Source organism: Vigna umbellata, chromosome 10, assembly GCF_029865625.1.
Source record: "Vigna umbellata cultivar VRB3 chromosome 10, Vumbellata_1.0, whole genome shotgun sequence".
NCBI lineage: Eukaryota > Viridiplantae > Streptophyta > Magnoliopsida > Fabales > Fabaceae > Vigna > Vigna umbellata.
Genome location: NC_142174.1, coordinates 13,663 through 41,247, shown reverse-complemented (window position 1 = coordinate 41,247; position 27,585 = coordinate 13,663). Strand labels below are relative to the sequence as shown.

Here is a 27,585-nt window from a genome sequence, read left to right as displayed (position 1 = left end):
CATAACACAAGGAATATTATCAACTCAAACTAACAACACAAGGGCAGTTAATAACTCAAACTTCTAAATCAAAGACTAATTACAACTTATTTTACCAACACAAAGGACTAACAACAGCAAAGGAAACAAGATATATCACCAAGCACACATGTTAACTAATGGTAAATTGAAACTTCAATTGTCATGTAAAATACACTTTAAAACTGTGCAAAATAAAAACTAAAATCAATGAAGGACCAAAGAGTATCAAAATTTCGATCAAGAATAATTTTCAATTTTACGTAATACTTCAAAGATCAAAAACATATTTATCTTTTAATTTTATTATTATTTAGTACCATTTTTTAACAATAAAAAACAAAAATAGTTATATTCTTAATTGTTATGTTATATATATATTAGTCTGATTATATATGATTTTGAATAGGTTCAAAATTATTTACTTCATTAATATTTACATGATAATTTATAATTATAATTATATATTTGTTGCAAATAAATTAGTTAAATGATTGTAATCTAAATATAAGCCTCTGTCGTGAATTTCAGGTTTCAAATAATAGAAATAATGTAATAATTTTAAATATAATTACAGTTATATAATTATACATTATGTAACATGTAAATATATAAATTATAATTAGTTATAATAAAAAATATATAAACAGTAATACTTATTCAAAATTGTATTTAGAAATAAACACATTCTTTGTGTTAAATTAACTAGTATTTAGAACTAAGTACTCATCCTACCTCCATAATATTAAAAGTAAAATATAGCATCTATTTAAAAGTATTTAAATTCCCACTGCATCCTTAACCCAACACTCCTAAATCAAACAATAAAAAAATATATATATTATGGCAAATTCTCAAAGAATTCATTTAATAATTAATAGGATATTATCCTATTTTATTATAATTTATAAATTAACTTTTTTAAAATTAATTATATATTAATATTATTTTATCTTAAAAAAACATTTGATAATTAATAAAGATGATTATTAAAAAAATTTAAATAAAATTAACAAAATTAAAATATTTATAATAAAATTGCATATCAATATTTATAATACTAAATTAATTATTTAAACATATTAAAATTAAAATTAAAATACATTTATATTTATTTGTTAAAAGTAGCCACATTGATATTGTTTCTTATGTATAAGTTTATGCTTTATTATTTTAACATCCCAATTTAATAATATAAAACTATTAAAATAAGACATACACATATAAGAATTTATAAAGAACTTAGAGGCTTTTAGGATAAGAAATCCTATCCTTAATGAGCTAAAGACTATCTATGTTATTGCTTTTCTCTCTCAACCAAAAGTTAAATCCCTTGAAAGATGTTCTCTCTAAGCTAACACTGACTAAGCTGATCATTGCAAAAAAGACAACACACAGACAGACAAACACAAAAGTAAGGACAAACTAGATAAACAAAACAATTTTGTGTGTATGTACATATATATATACATATATATACATATATATATATATATATATACACACATATATATATATACACACACACTAATTCAAACATAAACTCAATTCAGTATAATAACAAACCAAACATCTTATACATGCCATAACCTAGATAAGACTCATCCGAATTAGGTATGAATGTCGAACTCTCGGTAGTTTGCGCACTTGTATGGTAAACAGTTGGCCCACCCCAAGCACCACACAAGGTTAGTCCATTTCAATTGCCTAGGGCCATGATCAAAGCCTACAGACAAGAACCTTCCGCTACTTTCACCACATGACTCATTCCTCTCTACTTGAGAATGGATGATTGTTAGAGTTTCAAAATAGACCACCAGTTAAAACCTCCATACATTCATACAACAACAACACAAAGTATGACCATGTAACCTCTCCATGAGGATCATGGAATTATGTCCATCAACCATACTTCCAATACATACATAACCTCAAGAATAAAACATTATGTATTTCAATTCATATTTTCCACATAATCATATAATATCATAGATACTTCTACACCATTCTAAAAATCAAATCATAGCTCAACGTTATCATAAAACAAAGAAAGAAATAATCAAAACAAGTTCTGACTAGTCGCTCAGCGCACTAAACTCGTTGTGCGAAAACAAAAACAATGGGTTCTTCTCACTCACCTCTCGCTCAACGAGACTTTCACTCAGCTAGAAGTGTTTTGCTTGCTTAGCGGACATTCTCTCGCTCAGCGAGACTGCATAGTTCTACGACACTGAAATTGCAAAATTTGCACCCCTCAACCACTCATGACCTATTCTATGCATCTTTCTCAACTTCTAACACTCCTAGATTGTATTATGCACTCAAATGGACCTAAACAAATGTGTTTAAACCAACATAAACTCATTTTAAAGTGATTGATCACATGATTTCAATCCAAAATTAACCAAAACCTCACTTTATAAACCCAAATTGAATTCTGTTATAGCTTATTTTTAAACAACTTAAGGATTCCAACAAGTCCCAATTGACTTACTAACACCCTCCAAAATGACCATTAGACACAGAACCTATAATTTAAATTCTCACTAGTCCAAACCCCCAAAATCTAGTTCTAAACTAAGCTAAACTCTACCTATCAACCACCAAACACTCTTACATCAAATTTCCTTCATTTGAATTCTTAGACAAGTCACAAAACATCTCATAATATACCAAAAATGCCTCAAACAGTTTACAATCCTTCTCTCACAATTTCACTACCTATAACCCCTTTTCCCTTCACAACACTACCAAAACTCCTAGATTTTCAACTCTTTATTCCATACACTTTACAACACACATTCAAATTAGTAATGCAACATGTTAACATACAAATTCCAAACCAAAATATCATCCAATATACCTCACATCAACATTTCATCACTAAATACTCAATTACATCCAATTAAATAAGTTAAAACTAGCACAAACGCAAAAATGACACCAAATCAGTTTAATACACATATAAACATCAAATTTATACCACAAACATCAATTAAAGAAAATTCTAGCTTCCCTTACCTCTCAAAGACACTGCCCAACTCTAAGAACGCTTCGCCGATTGCAAACGAACAGAGTCCTTAGAACTCTAGATGAACCAAGAACGTGTAGGAGATACATGATTACACATGCAACTGTACAAGATTCCTCTAAAACATATTTGGAAACAATAGAGGAAAAAAGAGTTGAAACTTACTTGTTCTATTGAAGAAACTGATCGAGTAAAAACATATACCTCGTTGTCGTGGTCAATTAGGTACCTTTTAATTGTCAAAGAGATGACTCAAGAGTTAGAACTCTTAGAGAGAATATGGATAAAGGTAGAAAAGTGATTTATAAAGAAATGATACATTTTAAAATAATAAAACTCGTTTATAACAAAACTATTTATAATAAAACCGTTTAATATTAAAATAATCGAGTATCACTATTTTTACACCACCACCACTTCTAACATACCAGTTTTTTTGGGTTTTACAATTATTATCATTCTCCCTTTCTTAGAAAGTAGTTTATTTTATATATTGAAAAAATTAAATGACCTATTTTGGAGAAAAAAAGCTCAAGTGAATCACTTATTAAAATTACTTGACGGGTCCTATGTTTGTTTTAAGGACTTATTTTTACGTATGTGAGTCTATTATATGACATATTATCTAAAGTTATGAAAGTATTTTATGATATATTTATATATTTCAATGAACTCTTCAAAATAATTTTCAAATAATACTTACAACTAGATCAAAATGATTTTATTTATTTTATTTTTAATTATAAAAACTTTATAAATAAAAACTTACATAGTAGCCTCTTATTCATTAAACAATTAATCAATAAACATAAATTAAGTAAAGATAATAAATTCTTAAATTAACATAAGCATGAAATATTACAAGTCTGGAGTTCTTTTTTGAGTTACCAATCATGGCGAATGTGGCGATTCTTGAGCTCAGTAGAAACTGTGCCAAGACAGTGGAAGAAATAGTAAAATTAGAAAGAAAGATCTTTCCAAAACACGAATCACTAGCTTCATTCTTTCACGATGAACTGCAAAAGAAGAACAGTGGATTGCTTTATCTTCACGTGGATGGCGAGCTTGCAGGCTACGTCATGTATTCTTGGCCTTCTTCCCTGTACGCCTCCATCACCAAGCTCGCAGGTTCCAACCCCATTCGTTTTCTTGCTTACATCTATCTCATGAAAGGATGGTTGCATTCAGAAACTGAAATTGGGTCTTTCCAATGCTAGTGTTTGTTTCGTTATCAAGAATTCAAGTCATGCCCATAACTTGTTTGATGAAACTTCCCAACTAAATAATCTGAGCCTTTTCTACTACTTATGAAGAAAAAACTATCGTGGTGTCGTATATCACCCGCAGCTAGTGAAAAGTTTTATGAAAATCAGGCTTAAGTGTCCGAATTGAATAACTAGTGTAATGAACTATAAACGTAACCTTGAAGAAAATTAGTCAAAACCATAGAAAAATAGCCAAAAGCTTTGTTGTAATAACCTAATGACAAATGTTTAATATGATGTTATTTAGCTTTTTATCTTTCTTAATTAAGAAATAAAAAATGATCAACCTGAGCTTTTTGCTATTTTCGTTTTGGTTCAAATTGTAGTCCTTTATTTTTAACGAGTATTGCTGAATCTTAAACCTAAGTAGTATGATATGATATGTTTAATTTGAATCTTTTTGTTATTTGAATATTACTAAAATCCTGTAGCATAGTGTATAGTTATAATGCTATAAGATCATGATATTTTATGTCTTTAATATTATTTTATACTATTTATTATGTAATTATTTTTGTTGAAACTGTTTATTGGCAATATGGGTTTACATTGCTGGGATTGAATCTTCAACTTTTGGTTATTGGCAATATGGGTTTACACATTTTGGTTTATTAGTGAAGGAGCAATATAGGGGACAAGGCCACGGAGAGACTCTGTTGAAAGCAGCAGTTGAGAAATGCAGGACAAGAAAAGTTTCGCGCATAATGCTTCATGTGGATCCCTTGAGGACTCCTGCAGTGAATCTTTACAAGAAATATGGTTTCCTAGTTGACACTTTGATTCAAGGCTACTACTCCTCAGACAGAAATGCTTATAGAATGTACCTGGACTTTGATTCAAGTTAAAGGAAAAACTGAATAAACATTTTATGTACCATCTACAATTCACTCCAAGTGATTTAATTAAAAGAACAAAATTTGTAATGATGATTTTTATTTAAGCACTTGTGAAAGACAAAAGTTCAATAAAGAGGGGTTCGTGGTTTCACTTGTGTATTCCAACCTGAGAATGAATGTCTATGCTGTGAATTTGTCTGTCCTATTGGAACATGCTCTGTCAATGACTGGTAGCGCAAATGTCTAAAGAAGAAACTTTAGAAATATTGATGATTACAAGAGGAACTGCAGAATAATTTTGAAGGGTTTCAAATAACATTTATTTTTTATTTGGGTTTTTTCTGATAATGTATAAAAGAAATAAGTTTTAATATATTTTTAATTTGATTATTCTAGGAAAATAGTAAAAATCAAAATTGTTGCTGCCCAGGATCGAACTGGGGACCTTTAGTGTGTAAGACTAACGTGATAACCACTACACCACAGCAACAACACGTTCATATATATTAGTGTATAATATAAATAAATATGTAATATATTTTTAATTTGATGTTCTACCAAAACAGAAAAAACTAAAATGTTGCTGCCCAGGATCGAACTGGAGACCTTTAGTGTGTAAGACTAACGTGATAACCACTACACCACAGCAACTGGCATACTATTTTTTAAGAAATTATTTATATATATTATAAGTTATAATAATGACGTCATAATAGGCTGTAAACCTCATAGCCATAAAGTAATCTAAAGGAAAAACTTATAACCTCCTTGCTCTCTTCGAATCCGTTAAGCGTACGAGCCCTAGATTTCGATCTAGGGTTTCTTTGCGCTCTAGTTCAATTTTCAATTCTGCTTTCATTGGATTCTGGGGGTTAAGTTGTTCTTACATTATTCCATTTCCCACGAATTAGAAATCACAAAGAAAATGGTGAGGGTGTTGAGAAGCTGCATTCAATCCATATTGAAGCTGGTGAACTCGGTGATTGGGATGGCCGGGTTAGCCATGATTCTGTACTCCGCTTGGATGATTAGGGTTTGGCAGAGGGAGATGGGTGACCTCCCCTTTGGTCACGATTCTGATGATTATCCACCTCCATGGTAAAATTTTCATTTTTCCCTCCATTTTTTTTTCTACTTATCCTTGTATTAATGAATGAGAAAATTTGGATTTCGATTGACCAGTGAAGATGGATTTCAATATTTTTAATAATGAAATAAAATATTAAAAATTATGATTTGATTTTATGATATTAATGTGTTTTTATTGCTTTTGTACTAAAATGTTGAATGAAAGATAACGTTCTAGGAAACCAAAGGAGTTAATTGTGGAAGAGAGAAATGTTGATTGGGGGAGGCGTTTTTGTCATCATAAAGCTGTTGAATTTTGTGCTCTGTCCACTTGCAAGCTCTTAATGGAATTAAGAGAACCGGGAAATCAATTATGTATTACCCGGACTTTTGGAGCAGGGTTGGGGTTCTGGCTTAGGATATAAATATATTCAAGGTGTTAAATTGTGGTCACAATAGCAGTTTTGTTATGATTCTTGATATTGTAGAAAAGTTATTGTAGTTGTAGAAACTTCAAGAACCTTAACGTTAGACACAAACCAGTTTTTAAAACCTTAGATTTGTTCATTGTGAGGAGCACTGGATGGTACAAAAAATTTATGTGATACAAATCTTTTGAACGTGAATATATATATATATATATATATATATATATATATATATATATATATATATATATATATATATATATATATATATATATATATTTTGTGGGAATTGGAGGTGGGGGAGGGGATGTTGTCAAACTGATTGCTTATTTTTGTGATCTTTATGGATAGATATACTCAGTATTTCCTGCTAGTTTAATTCCGCTTTACATTATTAAATTTTCTGGTCTGTATGGATAGATTCTGAAGACATGTTTTTTTTTCTTATGAAATCAGGTTCATTTACACGTTTCTTGGCCTTGGAGCGGTGTTTTGTGTAGTAACGTGTTTAGGTCATGTAGCTGCAGAAACTGCTAATGGCTGTTGCCTGTATTTGGTATCCTTTTCTTTTAGTCTACCATTATTTTAGTAACAGATACGGCTCTGATGCTACACATGGATATGGCATTTCTTAAAATTTAGGTTGCAAGCATGGGAGTACAAATAACATTTATGTGAAAAATTGTATATATTGTAGCATATCATAAAATAAACTAAAATATAAATGCATCATAAAATTACTCTTACGGTATTTTTGAAGCAATTTCTCTACATCTAAATTATAATTTTTTTAATTTTAAGTGCTAAATGCATAGTAAGGAAAAATGTTTTAATTTAATAAAATACGAAAGTTATATTTAAGGTAGCTAGCAAACAATTTAAATAATTTTTACTGCTGAAAGTTTTAATTTTTTTCACTGAATTTGAGACATACAATTTTAATTGCTGATGTTAGTTTTTTTATTTTTATTTTTATTTTATTTATTTATTGTTATAATACAATATTTAAGATAAGTATAATCATTTAATAATTTACGTAAGGGAATGTTCACCGTTCAATGTGGTCATTAATTCCCTCTACCGAATTATTATCACTTAGTTGCACTTTTGGTGATTGTTAAGCAACCACTATTATGTTTCAGTGCTGAAACTTTTAGTTTTATGCAGTTAGTTGTGTTCAATAGCAAAGCCATCTCATTAAGTGGTCATTAAGGCAATGTTAACCTTGACTGCTTACAGTATATGGTGTTTGTGGTTTTGCTTCTCATGCTGGAGGCTGCATTAACTGTTGATGTATTTGTGAATCAGGACTGGGAGAAGGTATTGTTGTCTATAAAAAATAATTTCAATAATGTTTTTGTTAATTCATTGCTTTTATATTTTAAAGTCTTCTCTTCCTGTGACATATTGAATCTGATCCATCTAAACGTGAAAATTGGAGTCAGGACTTCCCAAAGGACCCCTCTGGGAGTTTTGATCAGTTCAAGAATTTCATCAGATCAAATTATGAGATGTGCAAATGGGTAGGCCTGTTTCTTGTTTCTGTACAGGTAAATCTCTCTCTTCTCTGTCTGTGGCTGTAATAATTTATGATAAATTATTGTTGAAGCATATTATTTACCTATTGCCAAAGTTTCCTACTGAATTCCCACTTCCAAGATCATTGCAAGTTTTAAACACAAGTTTTTTAATTAAAGGGAACTTTGAATTCAGGTTTTCAAGATTGTCTAAGTAGCTTCTTTCTCTTATAAAGCATATCGAGAAAACTGTCTCCAATGATTACAGTATACTGAATTCTTTTAAAAAATATTGCTTTCCCAAAGCAAGTTTAGGGAACCATAGTGTGTAAGACTAACATGATAAGCACTACACAGCGGAAACTTTCTTCTTTTGAACACATATCTCTTTCATACGGTCAATAACAGCTTTAATCTGTAATGAAAAGATGGAAAATGAAAATATCAGCTTTCATCATTTCTTTCTAACTGTATCCTGTTTATTGTCCCTTTTATATTTATCTCTTTGGTTCCTCTACTGATAATTTTAATGCATATTTTATTATTAAGGGATTCTTATAGGTAATACTCCTGTTGTTGATGAGATCTAAACTGTCATTCTAGGTATATAATTAACATGTAAAACAACTGCCAACTGGTACGATGTGTATACTCTCTCTAATTCATTTGTTCTGTCAGTAAACTACGTAATCAGCTAGTGCATATTTCTTGTTGCACTTTGTTACATATTTCTACTTGCTTTTGGTTCCAAAATCTGAAGATGGAGTTACATTTGGAATTTGGTTAATGAATGATGCATTGACGGATGGCTGCCTGTGCTGTTAACAAGCAGGGACTCTCTTTACTATTGGCAATGATACTCAAAGCACTAGGACCACATCAATATTATGACAGTGATGATGAATATACTCCTGACAGGGTGCCACTCTTGAAGAATGCTCCACCTCAATATGTTGTTGTTGATCCAGGATATGCACATGGAAATGAAACATGGAATAGGGTAAGTGGCAAGGTAAACTAGATTGGAATTCTTTTCTTGATCTTAACTTTCTTATTTGAGTCGTCACGGATTTTCTTTATGATTTAGTTTCACTACTACTCTGTTTAAGTACGTATTATCATGCCCCAGTCTCATTGTTAGGTGGTTTGAATAGGCAAGTTGGCTTATAGACTGTACATCGGTGTATACTGAAAATTTGAAAGTGATGATGTATTAGATTGAATCTTTAGTACTTATGATAGCGATCTCAATTTTCTTCATTCATTTTTCGGAACCTTTTTTTTTTTGGAAATTAGAGCATTAACCTCTACTGATGCTTTATTGTTGCATGATATTGATTTAATTTTAATGTTAACACTATTCTGTCAGTGGTCAAATACATTATGAAGTCGCTTTATGATTTCATTTAGTCACTATTTATTTGTTTCCTTGGTGAGACAAGTCCTGGTTATTGTTTTATTGTATAGTGGTCAGCATGTTAAATCTTAGCTCTAGCTTTGAACTTCTCTCCATTTAAATGAAAGTTTCCTTCTTTAATCAGTCAAATAGGTAAGGCCATAGCCTTCAATTTAACCTTGACGTCTGGATCCATGGAAAGTGAGGCAAGCAGTCCTTTTTTATGCCAATTGGTTTAGAAGATGACCTACACGCTGGAGACGGATTAACTATTGAATCAATGGCTATGGGAGAAACAAGTGCTTATCGTGATCCTGGGGACAAATAAACCATTTTCACACAGTTGTGAGTAAACGTGTGTAATCATATATCATGTCTGTTTATCGTAAATAAAACACAATCTCTTGAACAACCCCCTCTATCTTCTGTTAAAAGTATCTACGAAGGTGGATCAATAGATATGAGCAAATATTCTTTTGTTTAAACTGGGTTCTCATCATTCATCCATTGTGGATACAAAATGGAGTTTTGGCGTCCAGTTCATTTACACAAAAACATCATTGGCCCATTTTTTTTCACGCTTTTATCTGTTTAAACTTCTTTGACTTGAGATTCTGATAAACTTCATTTCACCACTTGAACAAAGGCAGAAGAAAATGATATTTTGCAGGTATCTTTGCGTTGCTTGTTTTAAAAATGGAAACAGAAAAAAATTGTTTTAAATTTTTGAGACAAAGATCCTTATTTCTGTTTTATTATTAGTGTAATGTAATTAATTAACACCTTTCTTCCAGATTGGCACAATAGCAAATAGACTAATTACAAAATTAAAGAAATTAAAGGATGCTTTTTTATTGATAGTATTTGTGAATGTCTTCCATTAGAGGAATCCGTGGTTTTGTATTATTCCAGTGCTATAAGAAGAATTATATACTTATTCAAGATTCATACTTTATATGGAATACTCAGAAAGAACTAATGACTATAGCCGTTAGAAAGTTGTAATTTTGTTAGGACTAGAAACGCAGTGTAATTTTGTTATTGAGGAATCATAGTTATCTATTTTTATCATCACTGTAACAATGGTAGGAAAAACAATTTATATGAACAGAATTTAATCTTATATAATACAGGTTTATCGGTGAAATTTAATCTCATTAAAGTTACATCCGTTTTTTGAGATATTGTTTTTAAATCTTGTTCTTTACACCTTATTAAATTAATGCATGACTATGAATATTATATAAATTTACATAATATAGTAAACATCACATAAATATAAAATAATAGTTGTTCAATATCACCCAAGATCAATAAAATCGACGACAATCCTACTTATCATTGATCTTAACGAAACGAAACTCACTTAATTGTCGGAACTTGCTTCTAAATAGTGTATGTATATAGTTTTTTATTTTTATAAGTACTTTTGTTTTTGTTATTCTCTTGACCTATTTAGAAGAAAACAACCTTAAATAAAGAAAACAACTAGAGGAAATATAAAGACGACAAAGTAAAAGTAATCTGAACATGGTACACACCTTTAATCCTCCACCTTATGAATCTAAATCTCAATGTGAGCTAAACATTGTTAATATTGGAAATAATCAAAATCCTTCTCAAAGGACAGGTGACTACAGACGTAAGTAACCAAGGTCTAAAAATATCCTTTAGCATTGGTACAGAAAAAGTAGTAGAAGTGAAGGTAACATAGGTAATCTCATTGGTACAGAAATGGATCAGGAAGATATCTGTATACTCTTTTGACTATTTCATGGGACTTCTTCTTGTACCTTCATTCAGTTAAAATCTATATAAAATGAAAAAAAATTAGGTAAGCATACTGACCAAATCATATTTATTGTACTTTATATTTGGTGTCATGCATCATGAAGTCTCTTCAAATGTCTTGTTTCTTCTCTCGTCTTTCTGCTTATGAAGTTTTCATGTCCTTGTTGTGGTGGTATGTTTGCTCTGTTCAACTCGACCTTTTCTTGAATTAATGTTAGTTTTTTTTTCATTCATTCAATTTCATCTTCTTTTTCATTTTATTTGGTATCTTTCATGTATAAACATTTTTGTTAGCTTAGTTAGGTTTAAAATTTTATATTTATTTCGTTTGAAATTTATATATATTTTTATTATGTTTTGCATATATTAAATTTTGAAATTTGGTTTAGAAAATTCACTAAATTTCAAAATTGGTTAAAGAGTTCGTTAAATTTCAAAATCTAATTATGAAAATTACTAAATTTTAAAATTCGATTAAAGAAATTATTAAATTTTAAAATTCGATTAAAAATTTATCAGATTTCAAAATTCAATTAAAGAATTCACCAAATTTTGAAATTAGATGAATACTTCTATCTGTATGGAATTTTGAAATCTGATAATATTTTTCTCATATTTCAAAATTTAGTGAACATTTGTAACCAATTTCAAAATCAGATATTCATTTAATATTTTCTTTTCTACTTTTTTATTTTGTTTACTTGTTTTTTTTTTAGTAATTTCTTCGAACGTTGGTGCTATGAAGAAATATGCTAGAGTAGCAACAAAGCTGTGGTGCACTCGGAGAGCAAAGAAGAGCTGGAGGTGCGGCGTTAGATTAAAGAAGTGTGAGTAAAAATGGATAGGTGGAGTAGTTATAATAAGAAAAAAAAAATTTACCAGTAGTTTTGGCATTAAAAGAAAGTTTAGGTGGGTACAAAGAACCCCGTTTCACGTGAGTTTTATCACACCATATAGGTTTAATGTTTCAATAGGTTCCTATTTTTGTTCAGAATTTGAAATAGGTCACTTTATTTTTTGGCGTCTCAATTGGGTTCTTATTTTTGTTAATTTGATGCAAATAAATCCTTTCCGTCAATTTCATCAAACGGCGTTAATGAATGTGTGACGTGACCTGAGGACAGTATTGACACGTGTAAGGCCACGTCACACATTCATTAACGCCGTTTGATGAAATTGACGGAAAGGATTTATTTGCATCAAATTAACAAAAATAAGGACCCAATTGAGACGCCAAAAAATAAAGGGACCTATTTCAAATTCTGAACAAAAACAGGAACCTATTGAGACATTAAACCCACCATATATTGGTTGAAGAAGTTATATATTTAATATTATTAAGTGCGAAGCGTATTTTATATATATATTATATTGAAATTACTATTAATTTGTTTTATTTTTATATGTACTTTTTTTAGTTGGAATAAATTGGACATAATGCATATAATTGTTTTAATTTTGTATTTTTGAGTTTGTCTAATATTTAATATAAGAAAGGACTTTGGTGGATTATTGTTAGTTTCTCGGATCGTCGAGATGATTTTTCTTCTGGAATGATTTGAATTTCTGATTTTGTCTTAATGAGTTTAGATGCATGAACATTCATGATTTGAATTTTTGATTTTGTCTTAATGGGTTTAGATGCATGAACATTCAATGTTGGTTTTACTAACATTTGATCACTAGTTTTTTTCTTTTTAAGCGTTGACTCTTGGCTAGCAGTCTTGCTAATTAGTTTTTTTCTTTTGTTTGAAGAGGCTACTTGTTTCTTCAACTACTTGTTGACAAATTTGTCATTGGAATTTGATTGTTCCTTAGGATTTTGTTTCTCAGTTGATAGTAATTTCAGTCTCTTTACTTTTCCTGTCATAGAGGATTCTAGTTGTGGGAGCTTAATGATTGTTCCACTTTTCATATGTTGAATTTGTTGTATCAATGGAAGTGCGGGAGCGTTGGAAACTATTTCGATGGATGAAGTTGGAGATCGTTGAGTCTCAGCCAGTTGTTTTACATGTTGTCTGGCTAATCTCTACCCCTCATATCCTCTTAAGGCCTCACGAACCTTCAGGCCTCTTTCAACCTCATGAAGCCCTCTACGAAACTATTTCATCGAGAGTGTTTCTTTTTGTTCAATGTTCAAATGGGGAGGTGTTGGTTTATTTTTCCTTTCTGTGGCTATTTTTTTTCTTCTAGTGATACCAAGTGAAGTACCTGTAAAACACTAGAAGGGAGAGTGGTTGATTTATCATGAATTGGGTAAATATATCTTTCAACTCACTTATCTCTCTCCTTTATTGTTGGAGTTCATCTTTAATATGCATGCCCTCTTGGCTATCCCTCACACTACCACGTATACTAGAATGATGTGAGTGTTCACTAATGTTGTAAAGTAAAAAGTAGTTCACAAAGGTTTTGAAAGAACTTTACAACTATGAATGGAAAAGGTTTTCACAAATGAAGTTTTCTTTTCGGATTGAGGATTTCTAGAAAGAAACAAAGAGTAAGGATGTTCCATGTAGCTCCCAGGAAGAAGAGGTGGGTCACAATGGACAAGCTTAGAAACCAAGTCCTTCCTAAACAACTTTTTCTTAAATTATCCTTACCTAAGCTTCTAGGTAAAAATATTCCAATGTATCAAATACAAATGCAAGAATGCTCTTAAACCAAAGAAAGGTTTATCTTAGATGCTACAAACACACCTATATATCACAAAGACCTAAAATCAAAGAAAAGAATAAAAGGAAAGTAAATGGAATGTAAAGAGGCTAGACGACCCCATGTGAAAGTGCAAGTAACACTTTGGAACCCTTTGACACACTTTCACTTTTAAACTGGAAATTAAGCTATTGCATAAATTTAGCTATGGATATGGGATTGCAACAAAGGCATTTTCCCAAGACACTAAGCAAAGAAACAAATGAACAAAGATTACAAACCAAGAAACTAAATACAAAGTTTCTATGATACAAAAGTAACAATAGAAATGTGCAAATGCTTTTTTTCTTACTTCTCAAGTGTTTGTCCTATCCTTGTGTTCTCCCAAATACGGCATGTATCCTCTCTTTTCCAAACCAAAAGGAGTCACTATAATAGTTTTTCTTCAACCTTTAAGATGTTACCTTGAACGTTAGTCGAACTCCAAAAAAGAAGCACAAACCCAAGATGTTTCAAGCACTTAAGAGGCCAAGAAATAAAAGTACAATTTGAAAGCTAAACTCAAATGGAGTAAAGATGAGACATGATGTAAAGGAGTCCAAGAAAAGACAATCTTGAAAAGAGGCACAAAAACATGTAGGCACAAAAACATGTAGGCACACAAAAGGAAAGTCCTAAAGAATGATGCTATAATAGATGAAAAATAAAACAAAACAAACTAAGGAATCAAAAGATGTAATGTTCTTAGCCAATAATTATGTTTAATGACAAGAGAAAAATGGTTTAATGACAAGAGCCAAAAATTCCAATTCAAATGGGTTTCCTAGTTGTTGTTGCCACACTTTTCTTTTAACTCTTTTTTTTTCACTTCTTTTGTCTCTTTTCTTTTCTTCTTTTTCTTTAACTTTTGTAGAGGGAACTTATCTTTCTTTTTTTTTGTATCAACTTTAAACAACACAACCAATATATAATCTTGAAAATTCATACCCATGAACAAGACTAATACAATCAATAATATAGAAAATCCTAAGGAATAAATTAGTATTTTGACAATTTGAAACATACTTTATGGAAACCTAAAACTAAGAACTTGTTTAGGAACTAAAAACAGTCATGAAGACAAACCAATATACCCATACGTAGAACACATACAAGACATAAAAAAGTACCTATAAAATTGATGCAACACATAAAATAGTTTTTTCAACTTTTGATAGAAAATAAAATGGTTAAACATGGAAGTAATGAAGATTTGAATTCAACAAGACTTTAGACAAAACATTAGAATCATAAAATCAAAGAAAAAGATTCAAAACATAACCCATACCCATGAAAAATGACACAACATTTTGCACATATTCATATAGAAAATAGAAATCATAGAACACAAACATAGATGATTTAAGAAAAACAAGTAGTTTGAATAAAAATTTAAAAACACATGGAACATATACATGGATCAAACACAACACAAGACATGGTAGGATTGAATGAGACACCACAAAATTGATAAAGACATACAATGAAAATATAGGTAAGAATCAAAGCCATTTATCTCTCATAGACCTCCAAGGAAATAACCTTTGATCTTGATACCAAATGATAGAAACTCTTTCAACCAAGTTGATGAAGATCCCTTCATGAAGATGTTGATAGCATGGAAGCATGAAGAAGTAGAGATGAAGTGGCTTGTTGAATGGGTAAGTGATTCATCCTATAAGGAGGTTGGGTCAACCTTGAAGGAAAAGGTAGAAGAAGTCTAAAAAAGACACAATTCCAAAAGAAGTTAGAAGAGTGAGTCTAGCAATTTTGACAAGGTTTCACTAATATCATTCAAGTTCTAAAGATTACAAAGAGAGGAACTCTCCTTTTATAGGAGAAGGAGAACCCCCTAGAATGAGAAAAGTACATGCACTTGAAAAGAATCTAAACGCTTCCTTGTCCAAGGGGGAATGAATGGGAGCCTCTCCCTTCAACCAACTCTTAACTAACGTCCAAGTTCAAGGCATGAGAGTCTCTCCCTTAAGTTGAAAAGGGGGATGTCCTTTCTTCCTTCCAAGTTCAAAGGCTTCTTCAAGGCCCAAATCAAGCCCAATTAGGCGCTAATTAAGGTCCAAGCCCAAAAGATCGTTTAAGACAACATCTTGTCAGCTTTGACCTTTGTTGGTAGTATTGTTCATAACTTTCTCTACGGAGTTCTAAATGAGATGATTCTTATTTTTTTTTTGTTGAAAACATAGACTCAAAGAAGTAGATGCAATTGAATTTCGAAAAACGTTGATGTGGAAACAAGTCTAAAAAAAGGCAAGATAATTTGACCAAAATATAAGACACAAAATTTATGTACATTTTTACAAAACTTAGAAGAAAAGAAGAACAAGTTTGAAAACACCATCTTCCACAAGAGTAGAAATCCTTGAAATTCTTCTTCATTTTCCAATCTCTTAACCCCCATTTAAGTTATAGCTTCCTAGAACAATCTCACCAAACCTTTGGATGGTTTCCATCACGAATATTTCTATTCTAACTTAAAGCTTTGGTTAAGATTTAGTTTGTTTATTCATTGCTTTTGCTACCTTCCCCCTTAACCAATAAAGAACAAAGAAATTATAAACTTAGGATTTAGGCTTTTCCCTTTTACCCTCTATTTCTTTTTTGGTCTGATTTGTACGTTACTTGAGCTGCATGCTACATTGTTTATCAATATTACGTTAGAAGCAATATCTTTTATGCATATCAAAATCTTTATGCATAAGATGGTTATTCATTAGCTATCGTTAATCAATTTAATACTAAAAGAAAACTTGATACTATTTTGAATATAGAATTTTAAGACTAATTTATTTTTAAAAAAATTGAAATTTTTTATGATTGTTCTAGAAAAAAAAATACTAATTACAAGATACCTAAAAGTATTCAAGTAATATACTTTTTTTCATTTTTCAAAGTTCCTTTATATTCATCATCCTAACTAGTTCCTTCTGTCTGTATTCTCCTCAAAAACGTCCTATTTACTCTAATATTCTATCTTTATATGACCATTTATCTTCTATATAACTAACTAATAATTATCAATTTTGTTTGACATTGGATTTATTGATCTAATCAGTCAGTTAAGGTTTCTCATAAAATAAAATTTATGTCTCTTTTTTTATCTTCAACTTGATTTTCGTCGAAGCGCGGATGGCTTGACCAAGACAAATTATAGTAAGTTTTATATTTTGGTTGTTATCAACTAAATTTTTATTACTCATGTTGATAGGACTTTTTATTTTTATATTTTCATTTACATCGTATAGTCTTTGTTATTGTAGACGTCTTTTTCACTTGAGTACAACTTTTCTAAACAAATATCATAAAGATGATTTGTTATTTACTTTATGAAATCTGCTTGTAGCTACCATTTTTCAGATTTTATTGCTTTCACTTTTGATTTTAGCAGCACATAATCATGGATTATGATCGTTTGCAGATTTCTATCCACTCAGATGTCGCAAGCCGGAAACAGAGATGCAGCGAGAAGATGGAGGAGCTGAAGAATACACAATTCTCAAGTGCACAAGATGCAGCTTCACCACTACTGCATAAAGAACTTGTTGGGGAGAAAAATATTATGATTTTTGAGCTTTATGATGCTGTTGAAAAGGGGGATATGGATAACTTTGTTGATGTGTTGGGGAAAGAATGTGCAAAAAGGAAGGTTCCTTTGTCTGATATTTTTGATCAGGTAACAGGAGCAGGTGATTCACTGCTTCACGTGGCAGCAGATTTGGGGAGTGAACAGATTGCAGAGTTGATTTCTGGTCACTTTCCTGAGCTTCTTACTAGGAGAAATGTGAGAGGTGATACTCCACTTCATGTTGCCGTGAGGTCCAAGAACTCCACTATAGTCAAGCTTATTCTGTCTCAGTATGCCATACAGAAGTCAAAACACGATGGTTTCAAGGATAAAGAGATAACAAGAGAAACAAATGAGTATGGGAATACTCCTTTACATGAAGCTGTCTATAGTGGCCATTTTGGTGTGGTTGAAGAGATTTTACATGCCGATGAGCCTGTTGTACATTATCTGAACAAGTCCAGGTCTTCACCACTGTTCTTGTCAGTCATGAGTCCCGATGTGAAAATTTTGAATCTTCTGTTGTCAATTCCCTTCCCTGCTGATCAACCACTTCCACAGTGTTTTGGAAACTCTCCACTCCATGCAGCTATTCGAAAAAGGAATCCTGGTATTAGTTCTTCACACCAAATGTTTGGAAAATGTTACTTTTAGAATTTTCTGAATATGCTTGTGGTGTATGTTAGAGTGTATCAACCACACACTTATAATTTATAGACTCACTTATTGATTTTTCACCTACAAAGCCATAAATGTAGCCTTAGCCTTAGACACTATTTATTTTTCATTATTTTCTAATAACCACAACATTAATCTACTCATCCTTGTACTCGGAAAGCGAAAAAACTCTTAAACAAATATACAATCCAATTAAATCTATAAGTTTATCCTAACAAAACTCCTTCTTAATCTTAAATGTTTATTTTTTCATTCATCCAGATTTTTCCAACTACATCAACCCGGACCAAGATTTTTAACAATTTTTTTAACAATTTTTTGACAACGGATTATATGTTACTATTTTATTGGTTCGTATATTTAAAACGAACCAATCACAAGTTGTCACATAAGCGGTCGTAAAAAAGTTGTCAAGAAATGTTGTTAAAAAAACATTCCTTTCTTTATTGCTTTGACTGACTTGTTCCTGATAATCGGGTTCCTCTTATCTTTATTTTCATCTTTTGAAACTCTCTCTTTATAACAATCAATGTTTTCTCCAACGAAAAATACTGTAATCCTTAGCGTACCAATCCAGAATGACGACCCTTCCTCTTTGAATCTCTCTCCAACAATAGTGGTGTAGAGTAGATAACAACAATACTGCCTTGTATAATAAGGCCTCAGACATTTTCGTTCCACTACTTTGGGCAATCATACAATGTTCCACACTTTTGTATTTCCCATTGCTTATTACTTCAATTTAGTCACCAAGATTAAAAACAATGGAATGGTGCATGGGAGGCACATCCACCCATTGCCCATGTTTAAGAAGCTGAAGGCCATTCACCATATCATCTTACAAGAGAAGAATTATTTCACCTGCATTTGTATGGGCATGAAGACCTTTCACCATTTCTAGCTTTGGATACGTAGGGTAATTTGCCACCTTTGTCCCAAAATTAGGACCTCTTGATCCATAAAAAGCCTTCTTCAAGTTCCCCTTCTCCAATCCAAGATTTTCATAAAGCATATCTAGCAACTCCTTTGCTAGTTTCTCCAATTTCTCCACAAATTCCTCCAATGCATCCTTAGACTTTACAATCATTACCATACATTCCATTCAGAAATTAAATGTACCAACAACATCACCATTGACTATTGGACCAATAGGTTTCCCATGCTCATCAACAATAACAAAAGGAGGAAGATATTGGTTATTGGCCTTTGGTTCTACCCTTAGCGTCTTTACAACTTTACCATCGATCTCAATATCAAAGAAAACCTTTTTTTCACTTCCTTCAATTCCTTCTTTGATTTTTTCGATTGGGTGAAAGTTAGGGTTCCTAAGAGGAGAAATGTATAGAGCAACAACAACATCATTTTCTCCATCGATAACTGTTGATTTTATATGTTTTTGTGTGTATACTTTCATAAATAAATCAACTCCTTCATAACTTTTATATTGCTTTGTCTCCAAGTTTAGTGTGTTTTAATGTTTCTTGTATTTTAGTTAATAAATGTTTGTTATACATCTAATATCTCTTTGAGTGTGTGAAATAAGGAAATAGGAAATAATTTTGGTGTAGGAAAACAAGCTATAACTCAAGGAAGCATGATTAGACAAGAAAAAATTATTTTTTGACAAATACCCACTTCAAGGACTCTAGAATCGCACCCAAGGCTGCAAACATAAAGAGAAAAATCCACCTGTAGCATTATATTGCCATGGTCCACCCTCGCACAACCAAAAAGTCACTATTAGGCGATAGGCTAACTCATTGGACAAGTTGGCTGGTCATTGGGCAACAATGACAGCCCACATTGTAATATATGAGTTGCTTGGTGAAACTATGGCTCGCCCAACCAGTTATAAGTCAGGGAGCATCGATTTTTAGGTCTCGTTGAGCGAGAATGAAGCCATTGGGTGGGTCTGTCAGCCCTGATACGCGAAAGTGGGTATTTAATCAGTTTTCTTGAGGGTTTTTGGGGATTCCTAATTTTATGCGAATAGTTACACCTAGGGTGCTTGGGAGAGACTCTTGGAGGTTTTTTGGAGTGTTTGGTAGCTCTCTCTATCTTCCTTGGTTTTCTCATTCATCCATGGTGGTTTTCCCACTTTTGGGGTTGCAGATTAGAGGTGGAAATGCGAAGGAGAGGTGCAATTGAAGCTTGGAGTAGGTGCTAGGTGTCTTGGAAAATGGCCTTCATCTTCTTTATGGTTTTAATTTATTCTCTATCTCTTGAATTTTTAAACCCTAGGTTCTCCACTATGGAAAGTTATTTCTGTTTGTTGAGATTAGATGTAAAACATTGAATTCTTGTGTAAAATTGTGTTGTTGATATATACATGTTTTTCTAATTCAAGTTAGCATTTGATTTTCATGCTCAGAGCTTGATATGGATTATTCCCATGCATGATTTCTGATTCTTGAGGTGTTGGGAAATATCTTTAGAATCAAAACTTGAAATTGAATGTCTAATGGATACTTGTATTTAGGATTAGAACTTAGTTCATTAGTAATCTTAGACTCTTGAAATTAATGCATGATCTCACATGGTGAGGATTTAAGGAATTAGAACTTAATGAGTTATCATAGGTTCAAAGATGTTAGGGATAGGATTTGAGTATGTTGGTGAGTTGATTTTGACTTGAATATGAAATTGAGATATTTTTGAATGCATGAGAATGAAGTTGATGAAATCTAATCTTGACAATTGTAAATACTCTATGTTACATTTCCTTTAAATCAACTGTTTCATAAAAATACAAAAAAAATATTTTGTTTTTGTTATCTTTGTGAATTACGAGAGTTGTCATGTGTTGTCAAGTCCCTTGGGAGAGAACGATATTTATCACTTGCTATGCTATGATCAGTGCATTTGTCGTTGGTTTTGCAACCAACATCCATCTGTGATCTCAGTTATGTCACTGGTTCATCTTTATTCAGTGGTATACTTATCATTGCTCCATTTACATATTCACTTGTTGAACCATCATTTATGTTGTGCGTATCCAAGATCTCACTATGTAAATGTTGTTTTGTGCTTCTATCACCAATTTTCAGGCTCTTACTCGATAACTCGGTATCCAAGCTCGACAGCTTAACACCAAAGCTCGACATCTCATCACCCAAGCTTAGAAGCTCTACATCTAGGCTTCTTGCCATGACCAAAATTCTTATTTGTTCATTAACTTCCTCCGTAAGAAGATTTGTCCCCTCCTTTCTCTCATCCCAACAATATTTTTCTATATGATCGGTCTTACCACAACAGTAACATTTGACCGATTGGCACTCATTCGCATAATGGTCATGCTTGCTAAATTCATAGCATTCAACATTATACTTAATTAACCGACCTACTCAATCTCCCCCTTTCCCATGACCACACCAGTTCTATTGATTGGTTTACTTTTTGTCATCATGATAATCACTTTGGCCATGACCTCGTTGTCCATGACCTTTTCCCTCAAGAACACCTTAGCCTCTAGTGTTCCAAGCACATCCCTTCAAGTCAAGTTTTTCCTGAAGTACCTGATCAAGTGGCTCAAACAACGTCCTCCTCTATTGCTCATGTGCCTCAAAAGATCCAACAAGCTCTTCAATCGAGTGCATGGTCAAGTCCTTTGACTTCTTAGTTACACATACAATATTCTCAAAGTCCTTTGTCAACGACCTTAAGATCTTTTCCACAATTCAGCTGACAGACAACTCCTCTCCATTTCTTTCGAGTCGATTCATTACCACTTCCACCCAAGATATATACTCGATCAATCGTTCTCTACTCTCCATTCCCTAACTTTCAAACTCGTCTCTAAGATTTTGAAGTCTAACTTGCTTTACACAATTATCGTCTTTGTAAACTTTCTCAAGAATCTGCCACGCTTCTCTTGAAGATTTATCATTCACTACCTTTTCAAAGAAAAATTCATCAATAACTTTGTACTATATGTATTGGTCTTATTGATCCATTACCCATGATCTTCATAATGTAGCAACTTGGGCTACTGTCTACTCTCATCTTCCGTAGGCTTTGTGTAACCACTTACACCAACATCTCACACGTCTTGGGATAGAAGAAGGGCTCTCATCTGCAAACTCCAATTGTTAAAGTTCACTTTCCTTTTCAATTAAGGAAGTGACACAATGTTTTGTTAGGTTGGTCATCTCTCTCACTATCTCTTTCTCACTTGAACCATTAGGTTCTCTCAACTTTGATGTCAATTTGTTAGGAAAGTGAAACTCTTAGAGTTTTCTTAATATTCTTATGATGACTTTTACACAATGTGTCAACCAAACACTTACAATTTATAAACTTACATATTAGTTTTTCATCTACAAAGTTATGAACTCTACCATTGAGACATCATTTATTCTTTATTATTATCCTATAACCACTATATTAATCTAGTAACCCTAATTAATGTCTACCTATTATATATATATATATATATATATATATATATATATATATATATATATATATATATATTTCAAGATACATTTACTTATTGAATGAGTCAATACTTAATTATCAACTTTGTGATCTTTTTTTTTGACATTTTTACATGTTATAAATTCGATTTAAATGGGTTGAAATAGAATTCATATCATTCTAATAACCAAAAAAACATAATTATTTAATGTTTAATTTCTAAAGAGTTTGAAAACTGTTAGTACAATTGTATTTTATATTTTTGTAATCTTATTGTTTGCAAGATCTTAATTAATTTACATTGTTTTGTTGAATTCTAGGTCTAATAAGAGAGATATTAGGGAAAAGAGAGGAGCTGATTTACTTGAGAGATGAAGAAGGGGGTACTCCCTTTCATTATGCAGCTTACACTGGTTATGTTGGTGGATTTCGTATATTGTTACAAAATTTATCAGAGAAATCAAACCAAAGTCTCTTAGAACGGAACAAGAAGGGCAATTTTCCCATTCATGTTGCTTGCAAAAGGGGTCATCTTGGGGTGGTTGAAGAATTCCTTCGACATGAATTGCCCATTAATCCTTATGTTCTGCTCAATCAAAAAGGTCAAAATATTCTTCATACTGCAGCGAAGAATGGAAAAACTGAAGTGGTGCAACACCTATTGCAAAATCAGAAGATCGATCAGTGTGCTATAAATCATAGAGATAATGATGGAAACACGCCATTGCATTTGGCTTCCATAAATTTATTTCCAAAAGTTCTGTATTTTATAGCACAAGACAAGAGGATTAACGTGAATATCACCAATAACCACGATTTAACAGCTCGAGATATTGTTCAATTGGAATTTAATACTCAGAAGACTGTTCGAAAGGTATGATTAAGAATGATATACTAGGGTTTCACCCCATGTCATGCAATAGAGTACCATGTGTGGATCAAAGAGGATAAAATCAAATAAAAAATGACAAAATAGATTAAATTCTACTATATGATATTTGAGTAAGAACTGATCTTTTGGTTTCATCATGAATATGCTGAATAATAGAGCTACAATTTGCTGCATATTTTCATTTTATTCTCTCATTACATACCAAATCACAACTCGAATTCTACTTGTTGATGATGCTTAACTTATGCTAATTTCTACACTCTTTTTTCTGTAAAGTTTTCTAATTCGTGCAGCTTCTAGCCAATTCGGCTTTGATCGAAGCTGGCGTATCCTTGAAGTTAAATTCCATGTTGCGTCTTCAACGCCAACAATCACCCAAAAGGGATTTGCTTTTAAAAGATCCCAACACATTCTTAGTTGTGGCCACTTTGATTCTCACTCTTACATTTACAGCTTTTTTTAGTGTTCCAGGAGGTCTATACAGTTCTGATGACCCAAATTCAAAAAAAACAGGGATGGCTGTTCTGGATCATAAACCAGGTTTCTGGATTTTCAGCATCTATAATACAATAGCCATGTTTAGTTCTACAGCTGCATGTATACTGATGTTGGTGGCTCAAACTTTTGACTCTGAATTGGCACGTAAGGCAACTTTGATCGCAACAGTGTGTTTGTATAATTCCTTTTCAGTATTGCCAACTGTATTTTTGGTTGCTTTAAGTCTAGTTCTAGATAATTATTCACTCCGATCGATTTTAGTTATTATAGGTCTAGTATGCAGTTTATTGTTGATCCCTATTTGCGTATTTGGATTTAGTCTTCTTCTACTTCAGCCTATTGGGGGACATGCTCTTAGGAGTTTTATTGCATTACTACATTACGACAATAAGCCAGAGGATTCCTCTTATCAGAAAGTGATCAAGGACAACGAGAAGTTTGTGTAATCAAAAGAGCATGTGTAACAGGTGGATTGAACTATATATGTTAAAAACTTTATGGACATTGATTATGAAGATTAATGTTATTTGAAGTTATGACATGATAGAGTATAATGGATTCGGATAATCTTTGCTCTAGTTTAAAGAATATAAGATTGTTGTTCCATAAATAATTTTAAAATGTTTCATGCTATGGCAGCCTAATCCATTATCTTCTTGTTAAAAGCTGGTCAGCCACTATCGATCATCTTCTGAGCTTTTCTTCTTATGGAGCAATACCTCACTGCTGAAGGTTTCTATTTTAGATATTTTTGTTTGGTTAAAGTTTAGTTTGTTTATTTATTGCTTTGGCTACCTCCCCCCTTAACAAAAAAGAACAAAGAAATTAATTTAGGATTTAGGCTTTTTCCTTTTACCCTCAAAACGTTTTTTGGTTTGATTTGCACGTTATTTGAGCATGCTACATTGTGAATCAATATTATGTTAGAAGCATTTTTTTTTTAATTTATCAACTACTATCAAAGTATTTATGCATAAGATGATGGTTATTCCTTTGCTATCGTTAATCAATTGAATCTAAAATACTAAAAGAAAACTTGATACTATTTTTGAATATAGAATTTTAAGAGTAATTTAATTTTTTAAAAACTGAAGTTTTTTATGATTGTTCTAGCAAAAAATTACTAAGACCATACACCTAAAAGTATTCAAAGTAATATGCCTTTTTTCATTTCCCAAAGTCCCTTTATACTCATCATTCCTCGACCTCTTGAATTCCATTCCGTCTTTATTATTCTCAAAACAACCTATTTACTCCAATATTCCCTCTTTAACATCTTTATTTATTTGACCATTTGTCTTCTATGTATAACTATCCTAATAATTATCAATTAAGTTAGCGTTTTATCTATCATATCAATCAACATTGTACTTATTAATCCAATCAATATTGAACCTAATACCCGATTCCTTGAATCAGTATTAGGCTTAATACTCATAACCCTCTTAACCTTACTATAGTAGAATGTAAAGTTAAAAGTTCTTTAGACCAAATCCAATTATTGACCTAATCAACATGAGACTAATTGACTAAATTGATATTGGGCCTAACACCATAATGATGAAATATATTATTTGTGTAGAAAACTTTAAAACAAATTGAAATTCTAAACTTTTATAAGATTAATTAAATTACTCAAGATTAGATAATTCTAAATTTCATCTAAAAACAAAAGTTTAAGGTTTCTCATATTCTTATATTTATGTCTTTTTTTTTTCTTCAACTTGATTTTGGTAGGGGCACCAATGGCTTGACCAAGACTTTGAAATTGTTGGAAGTTTTATATTTTGATTGCTAACAACTAAATTTTATTATTCATGTTGATAGGATTCTTTTTATTTATTTTTTCATTTACATTGGAAAATCTTTGTTATTGTATAGACCTCTTTTTCACTTAGTCAAAAAAATTTCAACGAATATCATAAAGATTATTTGTTGTTCAATTTATGATATCTCATTACAGTATTTTGCTTAAAATTATTAGAGTAGTTGCAAAGTGTAACACAGGAAATATCTAGAAAGGGAGGCTTGAATAGAGTTTTAAATATTTTCGCAAAACAATGTTTAATCTCTTTTGCAGGAGTTAGACGATCTATATTTCTTAAACACTTAAATATTTAAAACAACATTTAGGGAAAACCTTTGAAAACCAAAAGTAATAAGGTACACATATTTTTATACTGGTTCGCTCCAAACTAAGCTACGTATAGTTCTCTCTTAAGTACTTTTAAGGGGTTCCACTAATCACAAAGAATTAAAATGAGTTTAATCGCTTCTAGTATACAACTGACCTAACTAGTTAGGACGATTATAACCACTTCTAGTATGAACTGGTCTAACTAACTAAAAAGTTTAACTCCACTCAGTAGTTAAACTTACAAGTATTTTACTTCACTTTTGAAAGAAAATAGCAAAGTGTTTTCAAGATTACAAGAATAGAAAATGTAACTCTCGTAGAGAGGATTTAAAATCAATACAAAGAGATTACAAAAACTAGTAAAGTGACTTTTATTTTTCAAGGAACAAGTGTTAGACTATGCAAGCTTTAGAAAACAATAGCAAGAGATACTATGCACAGATAATTCTTGATTATTTCATGCAGTCCTTTTTATATAGGCTTCTTTGAAAAATATATGTTACTCAGAGTTTTTGGCTTTCACATAGGGATGTAGCCTTTTGTACTAGATTAGAAGTTATGTAGCGTCTTGCAGAGACAATTCTAATGTGTTGGGAAGAGACTGATATAGAGAATGAAGGAAACATTCCTAGAATATCTTCATGTCTCTAAACGTTCTTCTAATTCTGATGTAGGCTTTTCAATAAAGGTATTGTACTGATACTATCTACACACAAAAAAAGAGTACAACACAAAAGACAATAAAGTACTACAACGTACATGCAATAAAGTGTTAAATGATTTTAGTCGTTTTCGCATTATACAAGTATTATTGTTTAGGCATTATATGTTTGAGTAATTTATATAATTTAGGATATTTTTAATATATAGCGTTTAGCGCTTTGTATTTAATATCCTAGACGGTTCACATTGTTAAACACTATTTATTTCAGATGCTTTGTTAAACTTCAAAACTAGGTTTGCTTAGACGACCTTGTCTTAACTTGTAGCGTTTAAACGATCTTGTCTTAACACGTAGCGTTTAGACGATATTGTCTTAACAATCTCCCCCTTTTTTATGTTTAATAAATACTTATGCTAAGACAAAAGGTATAAGAGATTTTGGTATCAAAGATTTTTCTAGACGTGATAAAGTTGTTCAAATATAAATTAATTCAATTCTATCATGCTAGTCGTTCTAGCTATCTTTTTTAAAAAGATTTTTCATGTGTATCAAGACAAAGATAGTTATCTAGATTTCTTTACATATCATTAGATCATAAAGATATCAAAGTATTGCATTATATACATCAAAGCTTTATATTCATAATACTCAGCATTTATTCAAAATCAATCATAGC

At 31.5% G+C, this 27,585-nt stretch overlaps 3 protein-coding genes, 2 non-coding genes and 1 pseudogene across 6 annotated transcripts; 3 read left to right on the top strand and 3 right to left on the bottom strand.

Moving 5' to 3' along the window:
- The first annotated feature begins 3,897 nt into the window (after positions 1-3,897).
- LOC124824738 (uncharacterized) lies at positions 3,898-5,309 on the top strand. The gene is made up of 2 exons (XM_088101026.1): positions 3,898-4,177; positions 4,930-5,309. Exons 1-2 carry the CDS (start codon positions 3,943-3,945, stop codon positions 5,157-5,159), a joined length of 465 nt encoding a protein of 154 aa, XP_087957152.1. The 5' UTR covers positions 3,898-3,942; the 3' UTR covers positions 5,160-5,309.
- Positions 5,310-5,567: 258 nt separating this feature from the next.
- TRNAV-UAC (transfer RNA valine (anticodon UAC)) lies at positions 5,568-5,640 on the bottom strand. Its single transcript has one exon. It is a non-coding gene; the product is annotated as a tRNA-Val (tRNA).
- An 88-nt stretch (positions 5,641-5,728) lies between these two features.
- TRNAV-UAC (transfer RNA valine (anticodon UAC)) lies at positions 5,729-5,801 on the bottom strand. The gene has a single exon. It is a non-coding gene; the product is annotated as a tRNA-Val (tRNA).
- A 105-nt stretch (positions 5,802-5,906) lies between these two features.
- Positions 5,907-10,114, top strand: LOC148191553 (tetraspanin-19-like). 2 transcript variants are annotated; one of them, XM_088099940.1, is made up of 6 exons: positions 5,907-6,248; positions 7,103-7,202; positions 7,886-7,966; positions 8,092-8,196; positions 8,996-9,175; positions 9,705-10,114. In XM_088099940.1, the coding sequence occupies exons 1-6, from the start codon at positions 6,076-6,078 to the stop codon at positions 9,714-9,716; spliced, it is 651 nt and encodes a 216-aa protein (XP_087956066.1). In that variant the 5' UTR covers positions 5,907-6,075; the 3' UTR covers positions 9,717-10,114. The 2 variants fall into 2 exon arrangements, with proteins under 2 accessions (XP_087956066.1, XP_087956067.1); XM_088099941.1 differs by having other exon boundaries at positions 5,909-6,248; positions 8,996-9,163.
- Positions 10,115-17,426: 7,312 nt separating this feature from the next.
- LOC124833352 (protein ACCELERATED CELL DEATH 6-like) lies at positions 17,427-24,601 on the top strand. The gene is made up of 3 exons (XM_088100767.1): positions 17,427-18,234; positions 23,039-23,592; positions 23,904-24,601. The coding sequence occupies exons 1-3, from the start codon at positions 17,457-17,459 to the stop codon at positions 24,552-24,554; spliced, it is 1,983 nt and encodes a 660-aa protein (XP_087956893.1). The 5' UTR covers positions 17,427-17,456; the 3' UTR covers positions 24,555-24,601.
- Positions 18,863-19,389, bottom strand: LOC124833351 (1-aminocyclopropane-1-carboxylate oxidase 3 pseudogene; annotated as a pseudogene).
- Positions 24,602-27,585: the final 2,984 nt, after the last annotated feature.

Coding starts and splice junctions, on each gene's coding strand:
- LOC124824738 (XM_088101026.1), top strand. CDS start 3,943: ATGGCGAATGTGGCGATTCTTGAGCTCAGTAGAAACTGTGCCAAGACA. Junction 4,178..4,929: donor CTCCATCACCAAGCTCGCAG/GTTCCAACCCCA, acceptor TTGGTTTATTAG/TGAAGGAGCAATATAGGGGA.
- LOC148191553 (XM_088099940.1), top strand. CDS start 6,076: ATGGTGAGGGTGTTGAGAAGCTGCATTCAATCCATATTGAAGCTGGTG. Junction 6,249..7,102: donor GATGATTATCCACCTCCATG/GTAAAATTTTCA, acceptor TTATGAAATCAG/GTTCATTTACACGTTTCTTG. Junction 8,197..8,995: donor TGTTTCTTGTTTCTGTACAG/GTAAATCTCTCT, acceptor GTTAACAAGCAG/GGACTCTCTTTACTATTGGC.
- LOC124833352 (XM_088100767.1), top strand. CDS start 17,457: ATGGATTATGATCGTTTGCAGATTTCTATCCACTCAGATGTCGCAAGC. Junction 18,235..23,038: donor TATTCGAAAAAGGAATCCTG/GTATTAGTTCTT, acceptor GTTGAATTCTAG/GTCTAATAAGAGAGATATTA. Junction 23,593..23,903: donor CTCAGAAGACTGTTCGAAAG/GTATGATTAAGA, acceptor TAATTCGTGCAG/CTTCTAGCCAATTCGGCTTT.